Below are 13,700 nucleotides of genomic sequence, written 5' to 3'. Positions count from 1 at the left end.
TAAAGCAGTCTGGAAAAAGGTGAATGGAATATATATATATATATATATATATATATATATATATACACTGTACTGTATATGCGTGTGTGTGCTTGTGTGTGTGTAAATAAACTGTATAGTCTTCAGTTCTGAGGTGAGAATCTCTTTCCTCTTTGCCATTTTACTCAGCCCACCACGCAACACTTGACATGACGTTCCAAAATGGCCACCTGATTAATAAGCCCAATTCCAAATAGGACAAATAGACAAACAGCAAGAGGGGCATCTCATGTGGGGAAATCCACCCTCTATCACATATTGTTTAGGAGGTAGGAGATGCCATCTGCCTAATGTTATATTAACATATGCACAAACATGCTTTATGTACTATATTGTTGCTTGTCTATTGTGTGTGTGTGTGTGTGTGTGTGTGTGTGTGTGTGTGTGTGTGTGTGATACAGTAGCATGGCCACCCGCCCCTGACAGCTTTGATTGTTTTTTTTGCTCCGCAGCAAAAATGCACCAATTAATATGCAGAGAGTGAGTGAGACAGAGACAAACAGAGAAAAATATACATGCAGGGGAGGAGGGAGGGCATGGGGAGAAATAACGGGGACGGATGGTAAGGGAAGATGAAATGAGAGATGATGAAGAATAAGGCGTGAAAGGGAAAGAGTGATGGAGTGAGGTATGGAAATGGTGAGAGTTGGTCTTATGGAAAAGAAAAAGGGATGGAAGGAGAGAAGGATGGGGTAATGTGAGGAGATCAATATGTACATATTTAGTGGGAGATGGAGGGATCGATAAGGACGGGGGGAGAGGACAGGGTGAGGAGGGAGAGATCGACAGAGATGAGCGGATGGTGAAGGGGTGGAGTGATGTGGCAGTGGGCTGCTGTCTCTTTGTCGCAGTGTCAGGGGTATTGATACTGTAGTATTGCCATGACAATAGCACCACGGCGACGGCCATGATGACTCCGGGGAGCACAATGTGGCCACAAAACTGAGGGCACTGAGGCATCACATATAGCTAAGAGACAGTGAAAGAGATATAGGGGTTTGGGTGGGGTGGGATGGGAGCAGGTGCATTTGGAATTTTAGGGACGGATATAAAATACTTGTCAGAAGCAGTCATACTCTAGGTACAAATTCCTACAACATACAGTACACTATTGAATTTCAATTCCATAATTTCAGTTTTATTGCAGAAATTTCACAGGCATGAAATCTGCTTGGACTTGCAAGGACCTTGCCTTATTGATGGGTTGGCATACATTCATGCATTCAGGGCACATACAAATCTTTTGTGCTTTTAGTGTGCAGCTTTCACTTATAAACAATGATATAATGATTTAAGGTACATAAATAGATGTACCTTTCTAGGTAAAAGTTACCTGCTGATGACAGAAAATGTGAACCATGCCAGGAGCAAGGAAGAGTACAGATTAGTACCTTTTTTTCTGAGAATTTTCTTGCTTAACTGCATGCATCCTCATGCAGTTTCACTCATTAGTTTTATGATAAACGTAGTTATATTTTTCAGCATTATATATATCTATATCCATGCTCTCGAAGATACAAATGGTCGCTTGTCAGCCTGGAAGTCAGTGAGAGTGGCCACCTCTTTCTCCCAGTATGATCTATAGTACCCTCCCCGCGCCCCTTCCCTCCTTAATATGATGTAAAAAGCTAATCGCATGCAAATGCCTGTTGTCCCGGTAACGGGGGCCGAAAAATCCCTTTGATGTTTCACCCAGCTCATTCTCTCCACGTTCCCCTTTGTTCTGTCGAGTCTCGCTGCTTTGTCAACATAGCCCGTCTATCCCTCATTCTCCATTCCTTTCCCTCTCTATCTTCACCAATCTTTGGCTATCTCTTCTCTACTACATTATCTCTTTCTCTCTATAACCTCAAAAACTCTTCTTTTTTTTCCCTCTTACCCTCTTTCTCTTTCAAACTTCTTTGTCCATAACCTTTGCTCTCTACAACATTCACTCCCTCTCTTGCCCACTCTTCAGATTTCTAGTGAGACAAAAAAACTTCCCTGCTCTCAACCATTCCTCCATGTACAGCATCCCCCTCTTTCTCTCATTCTTTCACTCTTGTTCTCCATCTCCCCTCTCTGTGCCTCTCTGTCTGAGCCCTCTCACCCCGTCATTACCCATCATCCCATCTACTGTCTTTTGCCCCATCCTCTCCAAACCCCTTCCTGTTTCTCACTGTGCTCTCCCTCCCTACATTCCACCCCTCCCTTTCTCTCTCTATCTCATTCTCCCTTAAATATCTTATCCCGTCTATTGACTACTCAGCTGCTGCCATTTTCACTGTGTCACTAATGTTCTCCATATATATCCCATAATTCTTGCTTTCTTCATGCCACAATAGTGCTAAATGTCAATACCACACACACACACACACACACACACTAAAATGGTTGCAAAAGACACCACTCTGGGTCATGTCCAGTTTTTAATTCTTGAAGAAATTTAAAGAGAACAGACTCTTACTGATCAAGTGCAAAATACATAGCAACATTGCATGCAATTATGAAATCATTAAAACTAATAAGAGGTTTTGCATTACCAAAAATTTTGTAAACATCAATATAATAAGAGTTATACAGAGAAGCTTACAAAAGGCACCTTGTTTCTTTGGTTAAGGCTTGTATTTACAGTGAGAATGATGAATCATGCCATGGTATTTATAGTTATGAAGAGACCTGCTTTAAAAGTGCTGAAATGAACACATTTCTCACTGTGCAAAGTATATTTGGATTAAGTCTGGCTGTGGGTTTAGCTTCATTCCTCATCTAGCCCGCATACACACTCATACCACCTTTTATATAAAACAACTTAATAATTCTCTAGATCAAACCTTTCTTTTTTATGGGAACTGTTCCAAAATGGATTATGAGTGCTTGGTTAATGTCAGTTCGAACAAAGTGGGATTCAAACTCTTTATGAAGAGTCCTGGAATGCAGTAACTATACAAGATTAAGACTGTGTAAGGTCGAGTAGAATATAATAGAATATAGAAGGGTGGGGTGCACCAAGTACATAACTCAAAGATTTAAACAGAAACTCATAGCATTTTCTCTTATGCAAGCAATCTTTGGATTCTGCTGTTGGAGCTGCCATGACAATCAAAGCCAGCTGGATCATAATGCAACTCATAAACAGACAAAGGAAAAATCGACTCTTTTTCACACAGTGGGAGAAACTGAGTGAGAGTTGGTGGGTATGTAAATTCATATGGGAGCGACGCAAATTCATATGGTGCTAAATATGGAACTAGTAACAATAACAATCAGAGCTGTGTGGAGAAATCTGTTCAGCTCTCGAGAGTTTATTTAAACTGCAAACTACACTTCTTTATTTTAAGTATTGGGGGAAAAAGATCAACGTGGCAATTTCGTCATGATGCTGTTAAGCGCGATATGTAAATGAGGTTTCGCCTGTTAATGAATGGAGAAAAAGTGCAATCAATTAAAAAATGTGCACAGCATCACCACAAACGAGCAGCTATTCACTGTCCTACAAATAGCCTTTTGGTCTGAAAACATAGGAGACACATTGTTTTCAAGCTGCACTTGCTCAACAACACCACCTTTTGGACAAAATCTGATTTAGGCTTTGGTTTCAGGCTAAAAAAAAACAAAAAACAAGCGCCTTAGAATTCATTTAAGAGCATTTTCTACTTCCCTGAACAGTTATGTAAAATAAGGGGAAATTAAAAACTAAAGTTTCTCTTCTTAGGTTCATCGAATTACTTAATTAGACTTAACTCCATCTCATCGCATCTATTTATGACATTTAAGTTGCTTGCACTATGACAAGCCCTAAAGCGGGAGTAATCAAATATTTTGTAGTCAGACACCCTTGAATTTTAACTACAATTTAAAGGTGCCCTCTGACTGTAATCCATTTATTCCAAAGTTAGAGTCATTATATAAATGTGCACCGTAGTATTCTAACTATATATTAGATTCACATTTGTTCACTCCTGATGTTTTACTAACAGGACACAATCTATCCAATTTGACATTATTTATAGGCTGACTTTTAAGTTAATGAGGTTTCAATTTAACACATTTAATTCAAGCAACCAGTCAAACCGGCTAATAAAAATAGTAAAGCGATAATAATAATAATGCCTGGTTGTTATTTTTCTCTACTGTATCCAAACAATAAAGAAATAAATAAATAATTGACCTTTTGGATATGCTTCACATAACACACTTTGCGAACCATGGTCCTAGATCAGTCATTATGTGCTATTAATTTGTTTTTAATTGTGGTTTGATTAGCTAATGGAATTAAATCTGCATATGAATTGACTCTGAAACCTTACACGTCATCCAAACACATCTTGGTTATTGTTCCCTAGAAATAAGACTTACATCCATAACAGACTCCACACTGGAGAAGGAAAGTGAATATTATTCAGTGAAAAGGGCAGTTGTTCAGTGGCTAAAATGAGAATCGATTGATTTTTTTTAATAGAGCGAATAGGGGCTTGGTCAACAGTATTCTGTGTGAAACACTTTCCTTTGTTGCTATGGTTCATGGCTTGAGAAAAATGTAATTGGAAAATGCTATGTGTAAATTGTTTTTAGAATTTACAGGCTGTGAAACAGGATTTGCATTATCTTTGAGCTTGTACCAATCTTGCTCTTGTCTCAAAAAAATATTAATAACAAAAAAAAAAAAAATCAACATGAAACATCAAGTGTACAAATAACAGGTTAACATTAAGCCTTTATATATATATACAGAAAATGTTAAAATTTGAACATTCTTTGGTTAAAATGGGAGACATCAAGCAAGTAAGAAAGAAAAAAAAAATACAGTAACTTATGGTATAATATTGAAGTTGTTCTTGGCAAGCAGCAAATCAGTTGGAGGCAGCAGTGCGTGAAAGCCTGAAACACAATCCCCTGCTACACGCTCCAGTACCTGGCGATTAGTTGCATACTGCGAAAGACAGAGCCAAGATGGCCCTGTGAAATGTAGCATGGCTTACAAAACTTCAGTATACCATATCATGCTGTAATGTTGCTGCGTCATCCCCCAGTCCCTGTTAGTTAAACATTTGTCCAGTTGAATTTCTAACTGCCATTAAAGAGTTGAGACTCTGTTTAAAAGGAAGAGAAAAATGTGTCTTAATTTATGTCATAAACTGTATGTGCTTATCTCTTATAACAACTTTCAAATTTTGCATGTAAAAATGTTCGTAAAGAAAAGGACTAACATTTGTGGTTGAGATGATATTCAAACGGAGGTTGATGGTGATGAGTTCTAAAGCAAAAACACAATAAAAGATTTATTAAATAATTTCTTGGTTGCAATTTCTTGACTTGTTCGTGAAAATGCCTAATTCTTATAACAGTCTAGAAAGAACTACATATGCCTGCTGATATCCGCAGACACCTGCATGTACACCTGCTCATGCAATTATCCAATCAGTAAATTAAGAAGAAGCACTGCAGTGCATAAAATCAAGAAGAAACATGTCAAGAGCTTGAAGTCCACATTAAACATCAGAACAGGGCGATGTTTCTCTCAGTCTCAAGTATCTTTTACAGTTGCATGGTGCACTTTTTTATGCATAGTACTCTCTTTAGGGGCTGCACAGTGGCTTAGTGGTTAGCACTGTCGCCTTGCACCTCCAGATCCTGGATTCGATTCCCGTGTCGGGTCTGTGTGCATGGAGTTTGCATGTCCTCCCCGTGCTTGGTGGGTTTCCTCCCACAGTCCAAAGATATACAGATTAGGCTAACTGAGATAACAGATTAGCCCAGATTAGGCTAATGAATATACAGCGTTCACGAATTGCCCATAGTGTGTGTGAATGGGAATAAAGACAGTGTTCACCATTGGCTTCCACTGTCCCTAGTTGGACTCCAGAGGTTCCTAGATGTATGGATGAAGTCTCTTTCGTCAGTGGTGACTCATCTGTAATTGTTTTTCTCCTGTCTCACCACAATTGTATTGGTGAGCAGAAAAGCATTTCAGAAAGTACATCTCCGACCCTGAGGTGGCTGGGTTAGAAAATTACATGTAAGCCATCACATCAGGTTCCACTCCTCTCAGCCAAGAACAATTATCTGAGGCTTAAGTGAGCCTAGTTTCACTAAAACTGGACAAATGTAGATTAGGAAAAATGTTACCTAGTCAACATTTCTACTGATACATCCAAAGCGTACGGTCCAAATTTGGCATGAATCCATGGACCCATGCTGCCCTGTGGGCAGCAGTTCAGGCTAATGATGTGAGGATTTTTTTTTTTTTTTGAGACACACAATACCCAATAAAACCCATTAAGCATTGTTTGTATGACCCAGCATGAGCATCTGAATATTACCGCTGGCTTTATGTCTGTTATTTTCCTATTCTATAGTGTCTACTTCCAGGATGATATTGCATCATGTCACAAAGCACAAGCCGTGTCAAAGTGGATTCATGAACATGAAAATGAGTTGATTGTACTTCAGAGGTCTTACCTCTTGTCTTGGGGTTACAGGAAAGTTGCAGCATGAAGATGCATCCGACAAATTTGCAAAAGTTATGTCACACAATCATTTCCACATAGACCAGTGTCTCAAAGTAGTGCTTTCAGCACAGTGTGAGACTCATGCCACAAAGCTGAATCTGAGGCTGTTATGAGAGCTAAATGATGTCCTACCCAGTATAATTATGTGTACCTAATCAATTGGCCAGTGAGTGTATCTTTTAGCAGCCTTTTAAAAGTAAATAGTACAGGATTTAATGCGTGTCTGTGTGTGGTTCTTACTTGTGTGAGGCCAGTTTGCGCCGACTCTTCCTTTGGTTCTCTGGAAATGGAGGGAGAACTTCCTTCTTTCTGACTTCCAACTGAGGAAGAGTCTGAACAGCTACTCTGAACTGAGAGAGAGAAAGCCAAGATATTATCTGCATATGCTGCAGGCATCCAACATACACTATGCAATAATCACATGCATAAACAGTTGATATTGAGATTTATGCTCTGTAAAGCTTCATAACGGCTCTAATCTGAGGTGCTGTTTGTTAATTGGTGATTTCTGAGGCTGGTGACTCTAAATGAACTTCTCCTCTGCAGCAGAGGTAAGTTTTGGTCTTGGTTTCCTGAGAAGGTCTTCATGAGAGCCGGTTCCATCATGGTGTTTTATGATTTTTGCAAATTCACTTGACAAAACTGTTCTTGCAGGAACTATTCCTGACCTTCGTGTCTTAAAATAACAACTGACTCTTGTAAATAATATCTGATCTATCATTTACTGCTGCTATGGATACAGCATTCTATCCATTTCTAATTCTTTCTTTATCTGTTCTTACACTGTGATTGGAAAATTGCAATTGTACCTACACAAACTCTAACATAACATTTTAGAATAAAACTACTTTTATTCTTGTTCTGGCATAAGGGTATGCAAAATGAAAGGTGTGAATGTGCAAGAATGTGCATAATCATGGGTGTATATTATACCTCTGTCATTAAGGCTGAAACTCGAGTCTAGTTCAGATGTCTGAGCTCCTGACACATCCAGCAGCAACTTGCTGGACACTCCCATGCACAGAGATTCCTTTAGACACAATTCTGTGAAAACAAGGAAAAATACTTATTTACACTTTGATCCAGAATGTCTGATTCTCCCTGATGCTAAACGTCTCCTTAATGCATTCTGAACTTCTTCTGGTGTTGTGGAGGTCTACATTTAATTTAGTCTAATTTATATCTTTTGCTTACTTATTCTTTTTATACAATACCAGTAAATATATTTATTTTAAATTTTTTAAGGGCATTCATTGGGGGACAGCAAAGAAAGAATTTCATTGTAGGGGGTGGGGGGAGGGGCATGTTTAATTACTGTGCATATGACAATAAAACTTGAAACCTCAAGCTTCTTGTGCATTGCCAAAAAAAATGTGCCACTTTTTAAAATCACAGATGACTACTGTATACAGCATGACCAGCTTTGCTCTGCTCGACTCCTGACAATAGGCATAATTTATGGGGAGGTTAGGTGGATGGGTTGTCATACCCCCAATAAGCAAAACTGTCCAATACCAAATGTCATATCATAATGATGAATTTAAATTAATGTTATAAAACATGACATAATGGTTCGATTTTTTGGTTCAATGTCATTGGAAAACAAAACAAAAACAAAACAAAACAAAACACAAAGACACAAAACTGTCCTCTTACTGTACACGGGGTTGGGATCTCAACCCCATTGTTGAACCCAGTTTATGCCCTTGTTTCTGACAGTGAAATAGTTCTAAATCAAAATAAAAAAAAAGTTTACTTATCTTCCTCAATAGGGATCTAAATCTACAACTGGATTGCTGTAAAGCTCTCTGTAAAGCATTGCCCCATTCACAAATTCCAAAAAAGGTTCTGCTAACCATGTCAAGCTGTCTTACCCCCTAATCTATACACTCTGGAACAGATCAGGATCTATAGCTTCATCTTTTCATTTTTCCCCATTTTTGAACATGGTGGACAAGTTGCAGTTTCCTCAAAAGAGACTACATGTAGAGTTTTTATAATTAAAGTGCCTTATATTGATCTCTTAATTACACATAAAACTGGGTCATTAATGACATCCCATAATGATTTAAGTATGTCTTAATTACGGAAAGTGTATGCAATTTATTAAATTAAAATGCTCGTGGTGAACAAATAAATATAACTAATTTTATCATCAATTAAAGCAAAAAAAACAACAACATTTTAATCCACAATCAATATCATAATGACAAATAAATAAAAAAGGGAAAAAATACCTCTAAAAATAAACAATTGTATGTTTGCTCAATACCACATTTTAAAACCATTGTCTGGCCTTTTTGGGTTCATGAAGCCCAAACATTCCATGCATACTTGAATGTTACTTAATGTATACATTTATTAATTTTTACACTATGTTTAAAAAACAAATAAATGACATATTAACAGTAATATTAAAAGTAAGCTCATTTAAAGAAGTATATCAAAGATTCCTTCAAACTGACCTGTGTTATGGATGGCATGCGTCCACAAGAGCTGGGCAATGTCATGCGTCCAGGCTTCCTTGTCCTCTGAAGATGCGGCCTGGAGAGTGAGACAGGTTTTGGTGCGAGATGTCTGTCTCACCCAAACCTCAAATCTCAGACCCTCCTCTCCAACACTTTGGGTTAAACCCATCTCTCCTGTCTGAAGTACAGAGACAATGATAAGCGTGTACAAAAGTTAAATCCTCTTGATTGCAGTATGACCGCATCGCAGCTATGATGATATTCAGCATAACAGCACTGTGTCCTGAGTGACACAGCTCAATTAAATAATAGCACTTTTTTAACCATAGATTTTGGAACACAGGTGTAGTATATATACAAAATCATTTATATGTGTGTGTGTGTGTACCTTAATGCTGTTTTTAAATGTGTAAACACTGCAGCCTTGGCTAGGGATTTTGTGTTTGGCAATAATAATGTAATGCTGGTAGAGGAATACAGTCCTGATGCCCGTCTTCTTTCTCCGTCCCCCTGGACAAACATATAGCTCTCCCTGACGCACCAAATCCCCACGTTCTGCCACAGGTACCTGGGACACATATACGTCTATTTAGACATTTCCAGTACATGAATTAAAAACTTTTAAACTTTATAACACTCCATTGTTCTGAGAAACTATTTAAAACATACCTAAGGATAAGGCAGGATTATCCTTGGGTACACATAAAAATGTTATCAGTAACAATGGCTACATGTTAAACATTTAATACCCTTTTCACCAGATTCCATGGAGATCTATTGGATTAGTTAAAGTACGAGCTGCATACACACTACCACCATTCATTCATTGCATTCTTTTGTGTAATCATGGTGTAAATCTTCTTTACACCAAACACACAAATTTTGATTTCATTTTATTTTTTGTGTTTTGCAACATTGGATGGTTGGCATTGAGGGAGAAAAAATGAGAGTCTGGTGAAGGAACAAACGTTTATCTATCGCCATCATTGTTATCGGTGGTAGGATGGAATGACCTATGTCAACACGAGCGGTCATTCATTGCTAAGTCTCCCAGCCGTGTAACCCACATGCACACCCACTGAAACACATACACTACAGGCAATTTGAAAATGCCAGCCAGCCTACGATGCATGTCTCAGAACTGTGAGGAACCCAGAGGTAAACCACAAAGCACAAGGAGAACTTGAAGAAACGGACCAGAGGTGAGATTCCAACCACCAACAATGAATGAACAATGCAACAGTACTAACCACTAAACCACAGTGCGTATAGCTGATGAAAAGCAGTAAGTAGATTGTTTCGCTGATGTTCCACAACATTTAACATAATTGTCCCAGAACACAATGTATGACAGGTCCTTCTTTTTAATCGCTGGCAAATTACTGTGGTATAAATAGAATGAAAGCAGATAAGCTGCATTTGAAAAAGAACAAACTTTTTTTTACCCCCCCCCCCCCCTCTTATTTGATTTGTGATAAAAACATTTTTGGAATTGACAACTTTGCTTCTGAGCTATTAAAGTACTTCTGTGATACTGGAAACCCTTTCAAGTGAAAACCTCACCGGGCAGCCAGTGATGAGGTCACTGATCCTCAGGTCCTCCCCATGGCGTTGTGCATGTCTAATAATGGAGAGGGCAGAATCAGGTCCAGGGTTTACTCCCCCCAGTTCCTCAAGGATCTCACAGTAATGTTGTAGCCTTTGAATTGGAGCAGCAAGGCACTGAGGGAAGGAGATCGTCGAAAGCAGAGGAGAGCTGGACAGCTTTGCCTAGAATGAAGAAAAGGTCGTTGAAGACTTGAAGATTGCTCTTTAGCAGGAACTTGAGTAGCCTAATGGTACAGCAGATGTAAAATTTGTATTTGTATAACAAATATTCTTAAGATAACAGAGTTATCTTTAAATAATTGTGCTCCAGTTCTATAACATATTGTGCATGAGAATAGTCATGGATGAACAAAAAAAAAGTACCACCTAGTGGATACAAATGGTAATGCTACAGCAAATGTCAAAATGGAGCTGGTGACAGTCCCCCCCATTGGACCCATTACTAGGCACATGGAGGCATCTTAGCTCCCTATTACACATTTAAGAAAAACCAAGAGTAATTATTTCCACCAGTTAATTTCAGGAGCTCACCTTGAAGAAATCGGCAGCTTGGCTGACCAGCAGGGAGTCCGGCTCTGGCTTCATACGGATGTAGTGGGAGTACTGAAGTAATTGGTCCCTCTGGGTATTAATGTATTCCAGTTACAATGTTTGTGTAAGGGAGACAGGTTTCAATTAAAATTCAATTAAAAAGATTTGTATAAATGCTAGATATACTGTACATTACTCAGATTACCTAGTGAGTTAAATATTTGTGCAAGTACCACTTTATTTTATGCCATGGACATGTGTAACGACAGAAATTTCACACATACAGTACAGTAAGAATATGACACAGCTGTCATTAGGACAATTGAGTATCACCTAGACAGAACTGTAATATAAAAAAAAATCTGTGGATTGCTAGATCTGGGACTTCCTTTAACCGAGCTCCATTGACCCATGCCCTAGCTAGGCACTTATAGTAATGGAGATGCACTGCACAATCAAAAGGGGACGCACTGGCATGCAGAGAGTACATGAAAATAAAAGACACAACAACTCACATATTTGCTGAAGCAGTCAGTTTGCTGTAACGTTTGAGAGAGAGCACCCTCAATTGCAGGAAGGAGTAACTGTGAATGAAAAGTGGCAAGGCTGCTCCAGTTGGAAAAGATCGAGTCAGCCTTTCCCCTCAAGCAGAGTGGTGTATCAGGACTATCCAGCAGAGGGAAGTAAGTCTCCTCAACAGCCTTGAGTAGAGCTACATACTGCCTTTCCGAATTGACCAACCTGCACCACTGCAGATACAACTTGCTAAGGAAGTGACAGAGAATGACAGAAACAGTCTGTTAAAGTACTACTTATATTAACAAAAGTTCTCAGATACAATGAATTCACACTAAAAGTGACTATGCTCGGTGAAACTGTGCATGCTTAAGATCTCTATATGAAATGTTCTATTAAAATATAACACTACAGACCAGCAAATCCCGGATAGGATTAGACTTTGGAGTAGACCTGGACAGCAACCCTTCCCTTTCCTGCCTCTCATCACTAAACTGTCCTAGTAATAAAAGTTTCTCATGTAAATCGATATGAGAATTTGTTCCTTTCTAACCATGAATGCTGCTCGGGTTTTTTTTTTTTTCATTTTAAAACTAAACTACTGCACCTCACTCTTGGCAGCTCCAATCTTGAGTGCCATTCGATCTGTTGAAATGATTCCCAATGCAACTGCACAACTTTTTCCCAACCTCCAGAGGTTCTCCACACAAGTCCCATTGCTATGTTGCATTCTGTTATGGCTCATATCACATTTAAAACACTGATGTTTGATTACAAAGACAAAACCAGATCTCTGCCTTTGTTAAAGTACTTATCATATCCTGCTCTATACCATGCTCGCAATGATCTTCAAGCATGGCCGAATTGGACACATGACCCCTTAAGATACAAAAAAATTTGCCTGCAAAACATTTTCCTGGTATAGAATGATAAAAACACATGCAGGAAAATAATCAGAAACAATGGGATTTTTATTGTAAAGTAGCAAGCAGACCATGAAGTTCCAAAGTCTACACACAGATCATTTTTTTCCTTAAAACTACATACAGTCTCTGAAACACATGCATACCTCTGTGCAGTAGTGCCAGGCCTCTCCCCTGCTGTCTCTCGATCCGTTCGGCCAAGTAGCACATGCTGCCTGGAGAACCCTGTATGATCTGCCACTTCCTTACTGCTGACCTCCACACCCCGGATCAGGACACCCCCTCCTGCTACACCTCCTCCAACTTTCTCTTCCTTCCATCCTGGTACAGCTGTTGCAATCCCTGCCGTGAGAATAGGCTCAGCAATGGCTTTCCTTCCCAGCCAGGACAGAGGAGAAGAGCGACTGCTCACGCTAAGTGGAGCCTCTGCTGCCTTTGGTGTGGCTGCAGCTGAACGACGGGGTGCAAGCAAGGCTTGGAGGTCAAAGCTTGGATGACGTCTTCGGGGCGGTTTTGGAGGAAGGGGAGCTTCAGTGGGCTAAATGTAATGATTGGAATGGAAAGCTTATTTTCCATGAACAAAAGGACAATTATACACACACACAGTCCCAAAACTCCTCAGGGGCTGTATTAAACACTGAAGGATGCAAATATAAGAAAAAAAAAATCGTCCCCTCTCTGACCTAGCAACATGTCCTGCATATTCCTTCTCATCTTTGGTATGGTCCTACTTAAATTCCAAGGTCTGTTCTGTTAATGCCTGACATTCTGGTCTGTGCTGTCCCTCTCTTCCTCAGTTTGTTTATGCCTCTTGTTATACCTCACAAGTGCAGTCAAGCTTTAGTCTGACTCCATGTCAAACTGCCTAATTAGGCCGAAGGTCGAGTTATTCCCTGAGCTTCTGCTATTCACGAATCCCTGCTTGGACTCCAATGTCTAATTAGATCCACCCTGCATTTGGGAAACTCAATGAGGTTGCAGAACCTGGCTCTCAGACCACAACTGCTCTCCCAATTAGTGTTCTAACCAACTAGAGGACAATTCACTTCGTCTTTGTCTCAAAATTCTGAGCATCTTTCTTCGTTGGTGATATCTGTTTCTTTCTGTTTGTGTTGTTTTAATTG

General features: G+C 39.3%; 1 protein-coding gene across 1 annotated transcript in view; it reads right to left on the bottom strand.

Annotated features, from left to right (window-relative positions):
* Positions 1–2,428: 2,428 nt before the first annotated feature.
* Positions 2,429–13,700, bottom strand: part of arhgef40 (Rho guanine nucleotide exchange factor (GEF) 40) — a 37,850-nt gene continuing 26,578 nt past the window's right edge. Inside the window, exons 18-27 of the mRNA XM_053480040.1 lie at positions 12,723–13,114; positions 11,653–11,902; positions 11,138–11,227; positions 10,562–10,768; positions 9,387–9,566; positions 8,996–9,176; positions 7,464–7,574; positions 6,771–6,880; positions 5,229–5,275; positions 2,429–5,111 (exon numbers count right to left, since the gene is read on the bottom strand). Coding sequence (XP_053336015.1) covers positions 5,249–5,275; positions 6,771–6,880; positions 7,464–7,574; positions 8,996–9,176; positions 9,387–9,566; positions 10,562–10,768; positions 11,138–11,227; positions 11,653–11,902; positions 12,723–13,114 — 1,548 coding nt within the window. The 3' untranslated portion in view covers positions 2,429–5,111; positions 5,229–5,248. The remainder of the gene's footprint in view (positions 5,112–5,228; positions 5,276–6,770; positions 6,881–7,463; positions 7,575–8,995; positions 9,177–9,386; positions 9,567–10,561; positions 10,769–11,137; positions 11,228–11,652; positions 11,903–12,722; positions 13,115–13,700) is intronic.

This window comes from Clarias gariepinus, chromosome 20 (assembly GCF_024256425.1).
Source record: "Clarias gariepinus isolate MV-2021 ecotype Netherlands chromosome 20, CGAR_prim_01v2, whole genome shotgun sequence".
In the NCBI taxonomy this organism is placed as follows: Eukaryota; Metazoa; Chordata; class Actinopteri; order Siluriformes; family Clariidae; genus Clarias; species Clarias gariepinus.
Note: the sequence above shows the minus strand (reverse complement) of the source record. Positions and strands in the feature narration are given on the sequence as shown.